General features: G+C 34.7%; 3 protein-coding genes across 4 annotated transcripts in view; 2 read left to right on the top strand and 1 right to left on the bottom strand.

Annotated features, from left to right (window-relative positions):
- The window catches only part of LOC144835339 (MAM and LDL-receptor class A domain-containing protein 1-like), a 43,543-nt gene extending 29,513 nt beyond the window's left edge, over positions 1-14,030 (top strand). The window contains exons 14-21 of the mRNA XM_078690425.1: positions 6,704-6,826; positions 6,948-7,286; positions 7,474-7,602; positions 8,457-8,792; positions 9,345-9,461; positions 11,034-11,375; positions 11,499-11,692; positions 12,281-14,030. Coding sequence (XP_078546551.1) covers positions 6,704-6,826; positions 6,948-7,286; positions 7,474-7,602; positions 8,457-8,792; positions 9,345-9,461; positions 11,034-11,375; positions 11,499-11,692; positions 12,281-12,547 — 1,847 coding nt within the window. The 3' untranslated portion in view covers positions 12,548-14,030. The remainder of the gene's footprint in view (positions 1-6,703; positions 6,827-6,947; positions 7,287-7,473; positions 7,603-8,456; positions 8,793-9,344; positions 9,462-11,033; positions 11,376-11,498; positions 11,693-12,280) is intronic.
- LOC144835889 (ATP-dependent translocase ABCB1-like) overlaps positions 1-20,371 on the bottom strand; it is a 172,470-nt gene that overhangs the window by 107,396 nt on the left and 44,703 nt on the right. The window contains exon 25 of one of the 2 annotated variants that reach the window (XR_013611123.1): positions 13,887-13,901. The exons of the other annotated variant lie outside the window; for it this stretch is intronic. The gene's annotated coding sequence lies outside the window, so the exon portion shown is untranslated. Of the gene's footprint in view, positions 1-13,886; positions 13,902-20,371 lie in introns of those variants that run through there. 2 annotated transcript variants of the gene reach the window in all.
- On the top strand, positions 15,478-20,355 carry LOC144835901 (3-ketoacyl-CoA thiolase, mitochondrial-like). Its single transcript, XM_078691022.1, has 8 exons — positions 15,478-15,542; positions 16,050-16,216; positions 16,758-16,886; positions 17,696-17,812; positions 18,279-18,426; positions 18,801-18,976; positions 19,459-19,814; positions 20,139-20,355. Exons 1-8 carry the CDS (start codon positions 15,527-15,529, stop codon positions 20,221-20,223), a joined length of 1,194 nt encoding a protein of 397 aa, XP_078547148.1. The 5' UTR covers positions 15,478-15,526; the 3' UTR covers positions 20,224-20,355.

Below are 20,371 nucleotides of genomic sequence, written 5' to 3'. Positions count from 1 at the left end.
GGGAACCAAGCTTTACGTTGCACTTACATGCGTTGCTTTTCTAATGGTAATGTTTTAATTTACGCAACATTATTAAACGCTATAAGTATAAGCTTTACAAATATCTATATTTACATATCAAAATACATTACATTTTATTTTTTATAAAAAGTTTATAATACTAATGTTAGTGTCTTTGCGACGTTACATTTCAGTTGTTATTGTTGTCATGTTTAATTTCGGTCATGACAGTTACTGCTCGTTTGTTATTTTAGTATTCATGTTCATAATTTTGGAGAATACCGAATTTTATTTTCAATATGCATAGTTAACAATGTAAAATGTAGATAGATTAATATAAAGCACGTCCTTATGCAAGAAATTGAATCGTTTGTTAATGCCGAGTTTATTATTATATTGTAATGAAATATGCTCCATTCAACGAATATAAACATTCATTATTTGCTTTATAACACACCTACTATGAAGTATTTCAACAAAAAGCTAAAGGTTTATTAGAAACTGTAATTATCACCATAAATTATTAGATTTAGAGCAACGGAAACTATTACTCTATGTTAGAACTAATAAAAAGTCGCACGTGATGCGTAATTAACCAATCAAATGGCAAGAATATACACCCAGTTGTGTTAAATCAACTTCTTATACTTTAGTCACCATGATAAATTAAATGCATACATGTTCTAGAAATGGATATGTGTATATTGTTGTACGTCATTGTGAGAAATACGCAGAGTATTTATATTATAATATCCTTTGTTTATAAAGCACTTTATGATGTGAAACCTATCTACTAAGCGCTGATCATACAGTAGAAACTGAGGGAAAAAACTACACACAACTTAACCCGAAGTATGGGAATACGCCCTTCTTGTCGGTAACCAGAGTTCGGTTTAAATTGAACCCTGGTGAGCACCTACCAGTAACTTGTGGCTCGGTCATCTCGGACTCGAGCGTCTCCTACTCTAGTTAAGAAACTGAAACTCATAAAGTGAATAGCTTTACTTTATTCTTAAGTTAGGGAGGACAGAAAGTTTTTGTCCCTGTTCACACTTATAAATATTGTAATTTGATTGATGTGTGTTTCTTATGTATTTTTAACTAAATAATGTGCGCATGAGCTGAGAATATATACCGTCCATCCGGTTCGGGGCGGATTTTTTAAGCGGGGAAACGGCCGAGGATTGCCGAACTAACCGTTTGGAAGTTGCAAAGAAATTGGTCTAAAAAATACTTTTTTTGTACAAATTTGCTGTTCTAATATAGACTAATGAATAAAGGGGGATTAAAATGTGCCCCGTTTAGGAGGAGATAGAGGAACAAATTTTGACTTAGTGTTATTATAATATAGAAATAAATAGATAGATATTTTCGTTGCTTCAATTTTGGTAACTATAAAGATGTCAACAACCTCTGTATATGCTATGTCTAGACATAGTAACATAGTATTGACATAACACAGACAATTTTAATTTGTTCACGGTAAATAAACGAATACATTTATTATATTATTATTATTGTTTTGCGCATTATTTATTGTTTATGGTATGTTGCGATGGTCACCATATGTTTTATGTTTATCTATCTTCGTTATGAATATTATTAGATATTTATTATTTGTAGAAAAACAAAGAAACATAGTTTATAGCATGTAGATTAAAATAGGGTATTTGTTTTAATGGTCATAAAATAGAGGCATATTGTATAAATAAAGTTTTGTGCAGTTAGTTGGTTAAGTTAGAGTAAAGTCAGTCACGAAAACGGTCAGTTTGTAGCTAGATATACAGACGCTTGCTAAGTGTAGTAAGTGTACATTTGGCGTTTATTTAATGGTTTGTAAAGAAACACTGAAGTTTAAAGACAATTCGTGAAGAACTTAATGCCAAAAGGAACAAAAGATGTTCGAAACCAAGATAGTTAAACTTGCAGTCTCGTGTATTGTTCTACTGCCGTTAACTATTTGTTACGGGTATGTGGAATGTGATATCAAGCCACCAGAAACGTCACCTTCTCACTTCTACGGACACGCTAACACAGCAATGTCAAACGAACTGGGCAAATACAATGCAACGCAATACGAGTGTATGCAGCTTTGTCGAAAGGACGCACGTTGCCTAGCTTTTACGTACGCTGCTGATACGCAAGAGTGCGCGACGTTTGATCGGGATAGCGTCACTGGACCGCAGTACATGGAGACGGTATCTGGTGTCTGGTTCTATGACATGCGACGAAAAAGAAAAGATTTTACTCGGGTAAGTTTTAAATGAAGTTTTATATTTCTACATTTTAACCCCGGTTCCCAGTCCGGAAAAATGTACTAAAATGAATGGATGCCCAACCCCATGTTTTTAAAGTTTGTAGTGCGGTTTATAATTTTGTCTTACGATTTCCTTGGGATGCTGATAAAGCATGTGAGGAGAAAATGTTAAAATTTGTTTATTGGTTACAGAATTACCTTGGGGCATGCCAAGCAAAGAACAAATGCGTTAACGGAGGCTCGTGTGTCAATGACTGTTCAGAACTGGGATATACCTGTGTATGTCCAACAGATTTTTATGGAAAATTGTGTGAAAACAGTAAGTACAGTCTATAGTCTTCTCTTACCTAAAGTTCTGTCTACACTATCAAACTAATTTGAAAAAAAAAAGTGTGGTAGTGATATACCCAACTATGGTAGTGATATATAATATGATAATGACCATATATGTTCATTTTTTGTCACATAAAGTTTGATGGTGTAGACAGAGCTTAAAACCTGTTTTCTACTAGGCGAATTTAGTCACGTGTATCGAATATTTTCGCAGAGAAATATCGCGCTACTACTACTACTTTTCTAGTAGACGCTTCTTTCCACGTGAATAAAATCGCCAAACGGAAAACTATGGAACGCCTCCTCTGCCTTCAGTTCACATTTATCATGCAGTACACACCAATCGTCATGCAGTACACACCAATCGTCATGCAGTACACACCAATCGTCATGCAGTACACACCAATCGTCATGCAGTACACACCAATCGTCATGCAGTACACACCAAACATCATGCAGTACACACCAATCGTCATGCAGTACACACCAATCGTCATGCAGTACACACCAATCGTCATGCAGTACACACCAATGGTCATGCAGTACACACCAATTGTCATGCAGTACACACCAATCGTCGTTCACATTTATCATGCAGTACACACCAATCGTCATGCAGTACACACCAATCGTCATGCAGTACACACCAAACATCATGCAGTACACACCAATTGTCATGCAGTACACACCAATCGCCATGCAGTCAAATATTGCGTAATTTATACCGCCACCTATCGACAAAATCGAATATCACGTGAGGTTTATTAGACGGCTGTAAAACTAAGACTATTTAAACTTCTTTTATGGAATTCAATAATTGCAATGGCCTCCTAGCCGCGCCTGTGTCTCGCATAATAAATTATTGTATATATAAAAAACAGAGCATTCACAGAGATGTGTAGCGGTTAAAATAAGTACAGTATGTCAAACATAAAAGAAATCTTAGAGTCGATGGCCTAGTTTTACAGCCGTCTAATAAACGTCACGTGATATTCGATTTTGTCGATAGGTGGCGGTATAAATTACGCAATATTTCACTGCATGACGATTGGTGTGTACTGCATGACGATTGGTGTGTACTGCATGACAATTGGTGTGTACTGCATGACGATTGGTGTGTACTGCATGATGTTTGGTGTGTACTGCATGACGATTGGTGTGTACTGCATGATGTTTGGTGTGTACTGCATGACGATTGGTGTGTACTGCATGACGATTGGTGTGTACTGCATGACGATTGGTGTGTACTGCATGACGATTGGTGTGTACTACATGACGATTGGTGTGTACTGCATGATAAATGTGAACTGAAGGCAGAGGAGGCGTTCCATAGAAAACAGGCTTAAATTGTCTTTCACACTTTTTTCATGACGCTCCACGCGGCTATGCACCAATCGATATGCGCATAGCCGCGTGAAAACGAAACATTGACGTTCGATAAAAAGTTATTTTTAAAAGTTTTTTTTTTAATCTTTAATTCTGTACTTTGGATATCAAACAGAAATCGATGAAATTAGACTTGTTTCAATTCAATTTAATTCAATAAACATTTATTTGCAAAATCTGAATACATAGGATAACAAAGAAACAGTTGGTTATGCAGACCATTCTTATTTAGGCCATGTATAATTTGAGCAGAGTTAAAGATGTATTGTTCCCAAAAAACATTTTTTTGTAGTTTTAATAAAGTGAATCACTTCCGTAGAAAAAAAAACGGAAAAAATAATGTTTTCACTTATAAAATAACATGATAAATGGTTAAATTCAACCAAAAATCCACTGACTGGCAGCCAATTTGACCATTTTTTGCTTTAAATTCCAGTTTTTTTCAGGTAAATAATTTTTTTTTCGATTCAATTTTTGGTCGAAGTCAATAACTATTATGTGACATTAAAATGGCATATTCAGCAACAAAAATTTTAAAAAATTATTTTTCAGGGGGACAATACATCTTTAAGCTCTCTTACACTTTAGCTTGACTCTTTCAGAATTTATCCACGACTATGAGTTTAAATCAAACATTGTTGGTATATCATCAGCAAGCAATACGGCGTTCACATACAAGAATAAACATTATCTCGTGATTGGAGGATAGTAGGTATTTTGAATTTTGACAACAGGGATAAAATAACAACCAAAACAAAGACGAAAGCCATTTGTATACTGTGTAACCAGGGAAGAGTTAAATTAATTCTTCCCTGGTGTAACTAACCTATGTTGTCCTTTTTTTTACATTTTAGTGATGGTGCTTGTGGAACTCCAATATACAGATACAACAATGCCAATAAACTGTATGAACATTACCAAGATTTGACTGGAACAAGCGATGTACAAAAAGTTGAGAATTTTAAAATAAATGGACAACTCTATATTTTGTTTGTTGCAGACAGCAGAATAGTTTACGTCTACACATTTAACTCACAGACAGGTAAGGGTACTCTACTTTTGCTGATTGATTGATATTGATTTATCGATTGGTATTGATTGATTGGTATTAATTGATTATTGTTGATCAATTGGTATTGATTGATATTGATTGATTGATGTTGATTAATTGAGTGTCCTGTCCGTCTCGATTTCTTGATTTTTACTTGCTGTATGATGTTTTCTCTTGATCAATTGATATTGATTGATTTATATTGATTGATTGGTATTGAATGATATTGATTGATTTATATTAATTGATGTTGATTAATTTGATTGTCCTGTCCGTCTCGATTTCTTGATTGTTACTTGCTGTATGATGTTTTGCTCTCCCATCCACTTTCTCGTTGTGTTCTGTTCTCAAATATCCATCTTCACACACTCCTTTAATTTCTGTTCTATAAAAATAATTTTATTTGTTTTAGGTTTTTTCGAACAACATCAAGCGATGGCAACACAAGGTGCATGTGATGCATCGTATTTAGAATTGACTACAAATCATTATTTACTTGTGACTAACGGAACATCATACGAAGTGAACTCAACGGTGTATAAATGGAATTTTACCAGTAACCTTTTCGTGGAGTACGTTCAGCTACCAAGTCATGGGTCTCTGAGTGGTAAACTATTCTCAGTCGATGGTATAATGTACGCAGCAATAGCAACTTTAAATGGAACAGCAGCAGCAGCTCCAGAGGTTTGGAAAATAAAAGAAAACTGTAAGTGATATAAAGTTAATAATTTTATTTCCTTTCAGTTACCTTATTGTAATGTACCTCATTTACGATGACCAAATATCTAGCTTATCTCTATAATTTGTGAATGTTTGTATGTATAGCGAAGGTGATGGTTAGTGGTGTTGCGCATTTGGTAATTATACCAATAGACGAAATATGGATGCTTACGCGAGGCAAGGTATCATACGTTAGAAGTGAAAAGTGCTAATGTATCGATTCAAATAGAGGATATGTTTTTTTTATAGTTAATACAGATTTTAATAATGGCTTTGATGAATGGACTCAAGAAAATGTGGATACGTCATCAATAGGTGCGTACAGGTTTGAGATTATTATAGAAATGTATTATAGTGATCCATCCTTCCGGTTCGTTGAGATCTAATGAATCTAAAACTAATCTATTTTAATACAGTTAAATATTTTTAAAGGCCCATTGCCTACAATTTGTGACGTTTTGTAAAAATAATGCATACATATTACTTTAAAAACATTAAACCAGGTCATTTCGTGTCTTAAATGTATAAGTTTTATGGTAAATTATAATAAAAAGAGAGAAACAATGCTCTACCTAGGTAGCTCGCCGTGAATGTCTTTTCGTGGACGGTCTTTGGGCCTAGCCTAGCTAGGCTTGTTTTGTAGGCCTAGCTGGTAAACATCGCTAAAATTTAATATTAGAATCGGATTATTTTTCACATTTAACCGTTAAAAGACGAAAAAAAATTAAAGACCATATAGAATTTATTTTTACATTAAATGTAGATTGTGAATTAGATTTAAAAAATGTAGGGAATGGGACTTTACGTTTCGGCAAAAAAAAAGCATCATATAACTTAAATTCTATGTTGTTTATTTTGTTTATTTCTACATAGGCCTACATAGAGGATTGTCATTTCTGTACTGTTTTTACTGAGTTTTTGTCCAATTTCTGTTTATTTAGTACCGTTTTTCTTAGTTAAAACAGATTTCCAGACAGGTTTTGATGGCTGGGCTCAAGAAGCTAATGATGACTTTGATTGGACACGGATGAAAGGTGCAACGCCATCAACAAACACTGGACCAGTAAACGCTTATTCAGGTACAGCTAAGTTCGTAGGTGCTAGTAGGGATTGGAGTTATTGATAATTCTATTTTTTATATACAGTAAAATATTGTACTACATTTCTAAAGACCATTTTGTTTATTTCCAACATACATAGGTGATTATTATGTTTATATTGAAACATCAAGTCCAATAACTGAAGGGATGTCAGCTCGCCTAAAAAGTCCATTGCTACCAAACGGGCGGCGTGTTTTTTTACATGTCCACTACCACATGTACGGAGATACTATTGGAACACTCAACGTTAACAGAACTTCGAACTTGGGAGACAAACTGTTATGGACAAGAAGTGGTAACCAAGGAGATTCATGGCATTATGATAATACAATACAATTTACAGACATTAATAATGATGAAGACAACTACATTGTGTTTGAAGCAATTAAAGGGAGTGACGGCACTGGTGACATTGCAATTGATTGCATTCGATACTACGGTACATATTACTAAAATAATAATCCCAATCTGTTCTTTTGTAACCAATTTCCCTTGATACAGGTCAGGCGGCCGTAGAATAAATCTTGAAAAAAATAGAATCTTTGTACACACAACGTCGTTCGTCTACGGGTTGTGCCCAGGGTGTTTATTTTTCGTTTATTTTGTATGAACAATTTTGTTTATAGTTCTAACAGATTTCCAGACAGGTTTTGATGGCTGGGCTCAAGAAGCTAATGATGACTTTGATTGGACACGGATAACAGGTGCAACGCCATTAACAAACACTGGACCAACAAATGGTGTTTCAGGTAAAGGTAAGTTCGTAGGTGCTAGAAGTAGGGATTGGTGTTATCTGATAATTATATTTTTATACATTCATTCATTCATTAAATTCAACAGTACAGTACAATAATGGAAATTATATAACACCTAAATAAATTCCTGTCATTTGATTGGACGGATTAAAAAAAATCTTTTTGCGTTTGGAAAATATTTTGTTAAGTAGGTGTGTTTATAAAATCCATATAAATATAATATTAACAAAAACCAAATGTTACTGTTTTAATCAATGTGAATGAAATGTAGGCCTTGGCTAGGGCTACCCTTTATTTGATTCAATTGACAGGAATCTATTTAGGCCTAGATGTTATATAAAACAAATAATGAATGTTTTATATTCGTGTAATGGTACAAATACACTCATAAACATTCATTATTTGTATAATAATACATATTAAATTATAGGATTTAAGAAGTAGTAACAGCAACATAATTAGTTCTCTTTTTATATGCGAAAAAGTCAAATCTTACCAGGTTATTGATTACTTTTTTCTTTTTCTTTTTCATTAGTAAAATAAACTTTTTATTTGTTGGTTGGTTAAAATCATAAGGTTTTAAAAAGGAGTGTCTAATTTCGTTGGAGTATAGACATACTAAAACAAAGATTCATTTTCAACCTCATTACATTTGCAAACTTTACAGATTCGTTTTTCCCTTTCAATTCCTGTCCATCTTTCCTTTTCGTTTTCAAGATCTAAAATTCTTAATCTTAACTTAGTCATGATTTGTTTAAACTTACAGTTTTTAATATCAATATGAAAATCTTTTAATTTAAAATATATACAGTAACATATTGTAATACATTTTAAAATGTTATTTCAACATACAGGTGATTATTATGTTTATATTGAAACATCATCGCACACAACTGGGATGTCAGCTCGCCTAAGAAGTCATTCATTCATATCACCAGGGCAGCAGATATATTTATCATTCTACTATCACATGTACGGAGATACTATTGGAACTCTCAACGTTTACAGAACGTCAAACCTGGGAGACGAACGGTTATGGACAAAAAGTGGTAACCAAGGAGATTTATGGCATTATTCTGGTACAATACAATTTACACACAATGGTAATGGAGACAACTACATTGTGTTTGAAGCAATTAAAGGGAGTTCCATTACTGGTGATATTGCTATTGATCATATTTATTTTTATAGTATGTATCTTTAAAATATTGTGATATATTTTATAAAGATTTTGGAATTACAGTACTTTTTTTACTACAGTACATATTAACAAAATAAAAAAGAATGTATAAAAATCATATCTGAGTTTCTAGAAAACTCAGATATCTAGTTTCTAGTTTAATTCTGCTATTAGAAAACTCAGACCACTGAATAAATTGTTTAGTAATCAGAGGAATAGTCAAAAGTATACTAAAGTATACTTGCTTTCTTCGCACGATACATATTATAAAGTTAATTATCGTCTTGAATTGATACATTAGTGACGTCACAAAAACGAATGTTATAATATTAAAATCTGACTTAGCACGCCGTCTGTATTGTTTTAACATGGACTGAAAAATCAAGTAGTTTTTCTGATATATTGTGCCAAGAACTTGTCCCCGCAAAAAAACAAGGACAGTACAAAGATACAACAATAAAACAACCCTAATATAGGAGCAGTAGTCGGAATCGAATAAAGGATCAGATTCACATTAACCTATCGTTCATTTTTTAACGAAAAAGTATTGTTCTTGTTTTAGCAATATCAGATTTCGAGACTGGTTTTAATAGTTGGACTCAAGAATATAATTGGAAACGGAAATATGATTCTACGCCAACAAACACTGGACCAGCAAACGGCCATTCAGGGAATACAAGTAAGTTTATATAGGTTCATAGTGGCAGGGGCGAACCCAGGATTTTGTGAAAGAGGGGGGGGGGGTGGTGTTCGCGCGGGGAATCTACACGTCACCATCTCAACCCCACCATGGTTGGGGCTGAGTTTTGGCGATTTTGAAAACATAACACCTCTAGATCAGTGTGGCCAGCGATCGAAATTAAATTAGCAAAAAATTGTGCCAGATTATGCCAGACACAATTACGGCCAAATTAGCACAACAAACAATGTATTAGAGGGCGGTGTTGTGTATGTTTTAGGTCTTCAGGTTTTCGGCCAAATTATGCTAGATTGTGTAAAAATTATGCCAGATTTTTCAAAAATATGCCAGATAATATGCTAAATCATGGTGAATATGCTGTAGAATTGCGTTTTTCAAATTATGCCTAGATGGTCAGAAATGGCACTCTTACGTTATTATAAATGTATTAAAAATTGATATTTATATGAAAACTGAGGAACTAGCCTATTAAAAGGTGACATTTTCCATCATAGGCATATTTTGAGTAAAAGCGTCACAACAGGGCGCTTCGCGTAAGCCTTTGCACAGCGGAAAAAGGTGCTTATCCAGGGCCGTCGACAGGACCGTCCTGTGGCGAAGCGAACTTTGTTAAATGACGCCCCAGATGGTTGGAAATGGTATTCTCGCACATTAAATTCATGATAAATGGCACCTCAATTTGCAGGAAAAGGCACTATCATATAGCATGCCACCAATGAGCGAAACGATCATACTTTTTCCCTCCAATAAACACACGTGACTAAAGGACCATTAAATTTTGTTGCCAATTTCATTCACTCAGTATTTTGTTTTGATTGCGTTCCGTTCAATGCGAACGTACGTCTAGGGGAAGCCCCGAAAAAAACACAAAATGTAATGCTTATTATAGCTCAATATTTATTTACATCAATTTGTTGAGGAAATAAATATATCAATATAAATAGGTATTGATACAGTTGAGTAAATATCGGTGGGTGGCCTAGAAAACAAAATCGGTTGCTATAATGTAAACTACAGTACACAATTACCACAGTAGTGTACTATTATATATTATTATCAACATATCCTCTATGATGATGATACACTATATACTAGCCACACATACTGTAGGTAACCACGTATATACACTTAATGTTTGCTGAATGCCAGCCATCTAAACAATAGGTAGGCATACGCAGTTGTCTGGCGGTGGCAATTAAAAGTGGGGTTTTTTTTGTTTTTTTGCTGAGCCTTCCCCGACCCCCCCCCCCCCCCTTTTTTTTCTTTTTTTTTTGGATCCGTCATACGGCAACGGCAATGATGACCTCTAATGAAAAGTAAATTAGCACGGCGCTGAAACAATGTGTTTTAATCAAAACTGAAAGTCATTTACTCTTACGTTTTTTTTCAAATTTTTTGGACGCACGCCCCGTGCGGAGGATGCGGCCCCTCTGGATCCACCACTGTAGTGGGTGTGTTATTGATATACATTTGAATATTAGACTAAGATTGCTGAAAAACCAAAAAATCATAGATATAAATAATAAATAAAAGTTGTTTGCATACATATAGATGATTATTATGCTTCTGTAAGTACCGGTAATGAAAGGCCAGCCCGCCTAAGAAGTCTATTGCTACCACCAGGCCAACGTGTATTGTTATCATTCTTTTACCACATGTACGGAGCTACTATTGGAACACTCAACATTTACAGATCGTCGAACTTGGAGGACGAACTGTTATGGACAAGAAGTGGTAACCAATCAGATACATGGCGTAATGCTGTAGTACAATTTGAGAAAACTGATGATGGAGACAACTACATTGTGTTTGAAGCAAGTAAAGGGAGTAACGGCACTGATGACATTGCAATTGATGACATTGCAATTGATGACATTCAATATTGCTGTAGTAGTATGTATACTTTAACATGTTGTTAGTTAGGATTAATTATACAGTACTGTTAGGCCTAGCTATCCTGCAAACTACCGTAATCATAACTCTAGTGCTTTTATCACCTTTTTTAACGATCACTAGACGAATCGGACGCTTTTTGGCCAATTGGAATCGAGACATTCACACATGATGGCGATACTTACTTAATAGCTGTGAATCCATTTGAATGTGCACATACTATAATAGTGTATAGATGGGAAAAGATGTCTGAAGAATTTAAAATTCATCAACGTATTCCTGTGGAACATTGTCCCACGAAATCTACCATTTTCAAAGTAAGTACCACCCCTGTGAATCAGCCTCCTAATTTTCACACTAATACAAAATTACATGGCCAAATAAATTGAAATACACTACTTTTTATCTGGAAATTGAAAAATTGACCGAATAAAATCGTTCAATATAATAATTCTAACGTAAACAAAGTTTAAAACATGTTACTTTCTCTGATTAGTGATCTTTGTGACTTTTTGTAGTTTTTTCTAAATATGTATTATGTATTATATAACACTTAAATAAATAGTACGCACTATTCAACGATCGTTTAATAGTACTTTTAGCGTTTTTTTTATACTATTGCTTTTGAAATACAACAGCGCCACTTATTGGAAGTACATATTGGGAGAAATGTATGTACTAATTTGGGTGTCTGAGTTTTCTAGATCTAGAAAAGTCAGATATCTGAGTTTTCTAGAATAAACCTTGTTAATTTACAATTAAATTAAAAACATTTTTTTCAATCAAGGTGGTTAAGAAATTCTACGATTGCCATTGTTTGTACCATTACACTCATAACATTCATTATTTGTATATTTTATAATTATTATGTACTATGTCAATGAAGATGTTCTCTATATTTACAGGTTGGCGGAGAAGTGTTTATGATAATAACCACAAGCAGAACGGAATCACGTGATGCTGATGACGATTTTGAACTCTATACTACGTCATCACCAATATTTAAATTAGAAGGAAGTATGTTCGTAATTTACGGAGCCATACCATCACACGAATGTTATGATATAACATTTTTTGAGCGAGATGGGGAGTACTTTTTGGGTCAGTCGAACCAACGAAATGTTAGTGGTGACATAACTAATCCAAGCTTCAACATATACCAATGGGTGTAGTTGTATGCCACCTCATATGCAAGTCATGCATATAGAATCAGCTTAAAACGGTCACTGCTATTTTAGAAGACTCTGCTTTGGTATTTGAAATTTTACCCATTTAATAATTTTACCCATTGAATAATTTAGCCATATTATTGGAAACAAATTCAACATAACTTTTCGACTTTCCTAATGAATAATTCATTATTGGGGACATTACAGCTTTACCTAATAATACCTCGATCTTTTATACGCTTCACGAAGTCTCTATAAGCAAATTATTACCCCAATTACTTTTGGGATCATACTCCCAATTTGTACACCTGGGTGGAGAGAGGCAAAGTAAAGTATTGTGCCTCAAATTCAAGCAATGCGATGCCGCTTTGGATTCGAACCCACGATCAATAATCCAACGTCCAACACACTGCGCCACACGCCCTCAAGAATTCACTATTTCGAGCTTTTCGGCATTCACCTAAAATAATTCGTTTTTTAACTTTTCGGCATTACCTAACGAATATAATCATTCCTTATTTGAATTCCTCTCAATATTATCTAATAAATAATTCACTATTTAGGCCTAATTCTGCAGGATACCGTCGGGAACTATGACATTAAAACAACTTATTTTTCGGCGGTGATTCGTCCCGGTCCTTGAAAGTATCGCGCGCGAGCTTACGACGCGATAGAAAAACAAATGAGTTGGTTAACGACAACCAACCAACCGTAACGCTAACCAGGGCTCCTCCGCCTAATGTGTAACATAAAGCAAAATGACAATAGTCGATCCTAACACAATGCTTAAACAATATTGTATTAGTATTTCATGTTTCTGAATTGTATGTGTATTCGTTTTTTCATGTGTGTATCGATATTAATAAAGTATTATTAGTGCATCCTTAATAATAGAAATAGATAAATGTTAGGCCTAGTGGTGAATGGTCTTGCAAGTGGCGTAACCATGAGGCCCCTGGTTTTTAGGAAGCCTAAGTGGCCTCCAACGTTGGGAGGCCTCGGGCGTTTTGAGCCTTTTTCGACATATTTTAATGCCTGCTGTTTTTTCCTATGGGCACTGCTCAGGGGCCCCTATAAGTCAACCAGTGAGCGCTCATAGCCGTTACGCCACTGAGTCTTGTTATTAGTTCGTGGGCATTTTAGAAGAAAGTTGTAACAGAGTATTATGTATGTGCCACTATTTAGTTTGTGTTTTCTTCGTTCATATTGCGTTTTTTAAGCTTTTCCAACGCAAGGACGACGTAGTGCAACGCAAATTATTCTTAATTGACCAATCACACTCGATGACTATTCCAAATGTATGCCGCTTGCTATTGGTCAACTCACTTGCGTTGTCACGCATTGCGTCCAAAAAGGAAAAACAAAGCTTTATTCAATTTTCTCTCGACGGTTACTGCATAATTTAAGCCAATATTCAGATTCAGATTCGATTTATTGAGTCATTCATATATATAGTACAATGATAATTGTTTTCTTGACAGAAAAACACAAACAAATCAATACACGCATAATATTTACAATCATGATCAACATGGAACTTAACAACTGATCAAGCAATATAAAATACAAAAAGATCTATAATGACTTATCTTTGGAACTCATTGTTGTGTAGTCTAATAGCGCTAGGTAAAAGAATGAACATCTATGTCTATTTGTTTTAACTGGAATTGTTGACGTACATTGCCTTAGTTTATTGCGACTGTCTACCGAATATTATTTACCGTACGGCTATATTTAGACTTGCCCCAAGTCTGTATTTATTGTCTTTTTTTTATTTATTTGTTTTTATTTCGACCGCGATTTTTGTTGACCAAACTCAAGTAATACACGTATGAAACGCCATATGTGCAAAAATATTTATATTTTTACAAAACTCCGTCTGGAGCCCAGACTAGGCTATATTATGTTGTTTGTGTTTATATTGCTTTCTTTAATTTCTGTTGCTACGGTTACCGCATTATTATTTATGGCAATATTTAGTTTTTGTATTTGTCATATCTAAGTTGGCGTTGGTTACCGTATTTATGCCGATATTTACTTTTTAGTTTCGTTGACATTATTTTTTTGTGTTTTTTGTTAGTAGGCCTAGGGCATGTTTATATTAAAAGAATATTAAATGGTTTTATGTAAACGCATAATTAATAGTGGAATATATATTAAACATAGAATAAATATTACAAAGTACGTCGTCTCCGTTAGTTTTTATTTTGTTAACAAAAAAGTATGAGTTGGAAGTGGACCTCTGCCTGAGTCGACTGTGTGCGTGTGATAAACGGATTGAAAAAACGTTCTATTTTCAAGCCTAGGAGGCCCCACTTAACAACACGAATGGCACATTACTTTTAAAAAAACCTTATACCGTAAAACCTCGAAAAAAGGGCTTCTTCTTTTTGTTACTCTTTTTGGGTGGGCTTCTTATTAAGGCTTCTTTTAGAGATGGGTTTCTTTTCGAGATGGGCTTCTTTTCGAGATTTTTGCAATCTAAAGAAGGCTTCTTTTCGAACTCGTTCATTTATGAATTGCCGCTTGTAATATAATAGGAATTTTGAGACATTACCTGCCAATTTACATATTTGTGATAAAAATACAATTTTAACCTGTAAAATTATTGTTGGCCTACGATAGTTATCTCGATCAATACATTTATTGTATCTGCATCACAGTTATTTAAGGCATTATGTTCCTTTTACATTCGAATAGTCTATCTCGAAAAAAAGAAGCCCGGTGGGCCGACTTGATTCGAGAAAGGCTTCTTTTACAGAGACCAAAGATCGGGAGGGGGTGGGCTTCTTTCGAAAAGATGCCCAATTCCTTTCGAGGTATTACAGTAGAGGCCTACTGTATTTATTATGTTTATTAGAAAAAAAGCTGAAGTTGAGAAGAAATATTTACGTTGGTGGCGCTTTATCAAAAACAATTTAGTTTGACAATTATTGGGTACACACATTCATTTTATTTTCTGGCAACACATCAAGAGCAACAATGGCGCTGTCCAGAGGTACGCCGCCCGGCCCCCGGTGTTTAATCTAGATTATTTTCTTAATTTTTTGTGTAACGTCTAGGGCATTATATCAGCCAAGTATATCATCAGCCTATAGCCTAGCTAGGCTACTTATTAGGCCTAGGCCTAGTAGTAGTAGGCCTAGCCTAGGCCTAGATAGGGTCTAGGGGGAGGGGAGAAGAGTAGACGGCGCTACTGCTGTTTCTAGCGCCATATCACGGGTTAGGCCGGTGATTTCTATTATGAAACGCCCACCCAGTGCGTAGTAGAGTAGAGTAGTGGGAAATTAAGCGCTCATGGGAAAGGAAAGTAGTTTACAGTAATAATTTAATTGTTTTGTTTTAAATCTTTCGAGTTAAAGTTCAGTGTCTCTCTAACTCTTATAAGAGTCTAAGTCTTATTTATGACTAACATGCATACTACAGTATATATTATGAAGTTAAATAAATATTATTTTTTATTTTGTTTGCAATGCAATACATTTGCCACCCAAACGTCTTGCAGGTATATTTGTTGTAGCTGCTAAACGAACTCCATTCGGTACTTTTGGAGGAAAGTTAAAAGGTCACACTGGAACTGACCTCTGTGAGGTCGCAGCGAGGGCAGCTCTTGTTTCTGCTGGCATAAAACCAGAATGGATTGACTCAACAGTTGTGGGCAATGTTGCGCAAGTATGTACACATACTATACAGTGTACCCTAAGACCTACTATAACTACTAGAAATTTTTTTTTAAAAAAAACCTCTTAAAATCTCTAATGCTATATTTCCAAATATTGTTATAGCATAAAGCATTCCTTAAGGGTTTATTTTATTGTATGTCTTTAGGCAATGTGGCCAAGGATTACCAATAGTAAATTAATCACTGTTCTATCAGATAGGTGGTAATCCCCCTGATACAGGGGCTATTTTGTGGACCAGTTCACCGGGGTAACCTCCTACTCTTCTCGAATAATGAACTGGGTTTTTTAAAGTGCACACAGGTTAAGAAATAAATAAAAAACTAAGGAATACAAATTCCTTGTTTATAAATCAATGTTAAATTAAAATATAAAGAAGTGGCATAAAAGTATACTACATTCTGAACAAGATTTTTTATTTTACATAAATGTAATGTTTATAATTTCAATGTTGTTTCAACAAAACAGTACAAAATTTGATATTTTACACATATTTATGAATTTTAGAAAATGAATAATTTTCGTAATTACAGACTGCTCCAGATGCAGCCTACGTATCGAGGCATGTTGCACTGAGATGCGGTGTACCAGACTCCAAGCCTGCCTACACTGTCAACAGACTCTGTGGATCTGGATTCCAGTCGGTTCTGAATGGAGCTCAGGTGATGCATCTAAAAGTTTTTTTTTTAACATGATAACCATAAGCGAATTCATTCAATATCCTTCTTAAAGGTGGCAATTCTGTTCACAAGACAAACATATACAAAATGCTCTACATAAACAAAGGTTTATTACAAGTCTTTGGGAGTGGAGTTGTAATTTTTCATTATAAAAAATCCTGATATATGACTTGAACCCAGATCCCTTGAATTAGTAGCCAAGCCACAACTCCACTCCAGCCACATCATCATAAACAAGCTCTGTTACACTATCAAACTAGTTTGGCAACAAAGTGTAATGTGCCGAAATATGGTACTGATATGACCAGATATGGTAGTGATATGACATCATCATGTCCATTACCTGGCCACATCACATTTTCATGTCACATAATTGAATTCACTTATATGTAATTTTACTTTCTATGGACCAGAGATTCTGAAAGAGAGAATGAATACAGTTTGACAGACACAATCATCATGTAAACTGTACATTTTATGTGTGTACAATAAATTCACAGGATCTTTGTGTAATGTTTCTAGAATGGTTTTGGGATTGATATTTATTTTTTTTTTTTTTTAACTGGTGGCCATTTCGCTTAAAGATTCTTTGCAATCTTATTTTGGTGACCTACCACACACTGTATTACTATTTATATACTTATATCTTATTATTTGTCTTTGTGTTAAAATGTGTATGGTAAACGAATAAAGCAAAAAAACTGTTTACACACTTTGCACATCTACATAAAGTTAATATGTTGTGTTTTTTTTTTCTGGATTATATTTTGTCGTTTTTGTGTGACTTGTAGGAAATTCAATGTGGAGAGGCTGAAGTTGTCTTAACAGGTGGTACTGAGAACATGAGTCAGGCTCCCTACACCTTGAGAGATGCACGCTTTGGGACAAGGCTTGGAGTAGATCTCAAGGTAATACGTTTCACTGTTAAAAGCTACAAATACTGCATTTGCATGCTTTCATTTCATTATTTATTCGGTCTATTTCAGTAAATACATAACAAACAAAAAACTGAAAATTGGGGAGACCAGGGTCAAACTAAGTGAACTTAATAACTTTAGCTGAGCCGGTTGACCCGACCCCAAAGTCAGTTTACACATATAAAAGACATAAAGACAAAATACAGTTAAAGCTTAAAGCCCATTGTTTGTAAAAACATGAAAACCATTAGTGTATGCCATTCAAATGAAATAATTTCACCCTTGGATAGATCCATTTGAAGAAAATCTAAAACTGACAATTGTCACAAATTCATTCAATTCAATTTATTCTTTATTGTATATGTACTGACAATTTATTTAATACTCATAATAAGTTCAGAATTTTCCGGAAAATCCGATATTAGTGCGTGTCATTTGCCCTTGTTTTTATTTCCAGCTTGAAGATTCTTTATGGGCGACTTTGACGGACATGCATATCAAAACGCCAATGGGAATAACGGCAGAAACGCTAGGAAAAAAATATAATGTAACGCGGCAGGATTGCGATGAATTTTCTCTCAAATCACAGCAACGATGGAAAGCAGGTCTAGTACAGGATTTTTTCATATTTTTTTTTTTCTAATTTTTTATTTATACTATGTTATGTAAATACAGTAGGCAAAGCAAAGACGTAAGCGCAATACTATGGATTATTCAAATTGACACTTGCCATTGGTCAACTTTCTTGAGTTGCGCTTACGTCCTTATAATATATTTAGCTCTGATATATCTCCATATAAAGCTTTGTCTACACTATCAAACTTTGTATGACAACACAATTTGATGTGCCAATATATGGACATGATGATGATCATATCACTACCATATTTGGCCACATCACACTTTTTTTGTCAAACTAGTTTGATAGTGTAGACAGAGCTTAACGCACTTTAATTTGTTTTATTATTTCTTTAATCAGCTCAAGATGCTGGTAGATTTAGTGATGAAATGGCACCAATTGAAATGACGATTAAGAAGAAAACGGTTGTCATGGACACGGATGAACACCCGCGCCCAGAGAGTACGATAGAGAGCTTAACGAAATTACCACCGGTTTTTATGAAAGATGGCTTGGTGTCTGCTGGAAATGCATCGGTAGGTTCACTTTACAAACATCTGAGTGAATAAGCATTTTAAAATATTACTTTTGTTATATCGTATACAGTAGAACCCCTAATACATCTGGGACCAACAAAGTGTCTCTTTAATAGAGTGGTCCTTTGAATAGATTCTCCCGTTAATTAGGCTTGGCCGTAGTGTTAAAACATATACAGTATTTCTTATCATTCATTTATGGAAGTGTCCCCTTAATAGGTATGTCCCAAGGAATGGGTAGTACTCTTACTGTAGGTGAGCTTTTTTAATGAAAATGAGAAACATTTTTTTTATTTAAGGTAACCGAGGCTAGAAAGCTCTTCTCGTCCAATATGAAACATATTATTAGCACCCAGAATAAAGCGTGCCATCTTATTCTGATTAACTTGCAATTTACGTTTAAGACATTTATTGATATAGGCAATTTATTAGAATGGTCATAGGTTATATTGTCATGAATGTCAATACTTTTGTACATGTAGGGAATTTCAGATGGTGCTGGAGTTGTCATATTAGCCAGTGAGGATGCTGTTAAGAAGTACAACCTGACGCCTCTAGCCCGTCTTGTAAGCTACCATGTGTCTGGATGTGATCCAAGTATCATGGGCATTGGACCTGCCCCAGCTGCTCGACGAGCTCTGGAGAAAGCAGGCCTAGCTGTTGGTGATATGGACCTGTGCGAGGTTAATGAAGCTTTTGCTGCTCAATATCTTGCAGTTGAGAAAGAGCTAGGCCTAGATCCTGATAAGACAAACACTAATGGTGGTGCAATTGCTTTAGGCCACCCAGTCGGTGCATCAGGGAGCAGAATAACAGCTCATTTGACTCATGAAATCAGGTAAATTATCCAAGTTTATTATCAAATCATAGGCCTAAAGGTCACAAAATCATAGGCTTAAAGGTCACAAAATCATAGGCCTAAAGGTCACATAATCATAGGCCTAAAGGTCACAAAATCATAGGCCTAAAGGTCACAAGTTCAAATGTTCATGAATGATTTAAACATTGTCGCGGCAGTTATGATTGTCAAATTACTATTAGTTATTTTGTTCTTTCCTTTCTCAGCTAAATATTTTTTCGGTTGTGTTGGTTAGCGAAAAACATCGAATTTAGTGTACATTTATTATTTTGAACAATTTTTTAATCCATTTTATTTTGGTAGACGCACTGGAGGGCGCTATGCACTAGGATCAGCGTGTATTGGCGGTGGACAAGGAATTGCTGTCATTTTAGAGAACCTAAAATAAATTGCAATCTCAAAGAATATAATATGAAATAATATAAAAATTAAAAATATGATTGGATATGATATACTAGGCAATAAACAGTTTGTAAAAATAATATAGTTTGTTCGTTGTTATTTATTAAAAACATATTTCTATAAATATATTCTGA

The sequence above is a fragment of the Antedon bifida genome, chromosome 2 (assembly GCF_963402885.1).
Source record: "Antedon bifida chromosome 2, ecAntBifi1.1, whole genome shotgun sequence".
Classification (NCBI taxonomy): domain Eukaryota; kingdom Metazoa; phylum Echinodermata; class Crinoidea; order Comatulida; family Antedonidae; genus Antedon; species Antedon bifida.
The sequence above is the reverse complement of the archived record's forward strand: the minus strand, read 5'-3'. Positions and strand labels throughout refer to the sequence as shown.

Bases quoted from the DNA above. Each gene is read 5' to 3' on its own strand.
- LOC144835901 (XM_078691022.1), top strand. The intron at 16,887-17,695 runs GTGATGCATCTA...TGTGACTTGTAG, and splicing joins CGGTTCTGAATGGAGCTCAG to GAAATTCAATGTGGAGAGGC. The intron at 19,815-20,138 runs GTAAATTATCCA...TTATTTTGGTAG, and splicing joins CATTTGACTCATGAAATCAG to ACGCACTGGAGGGCGCTATG.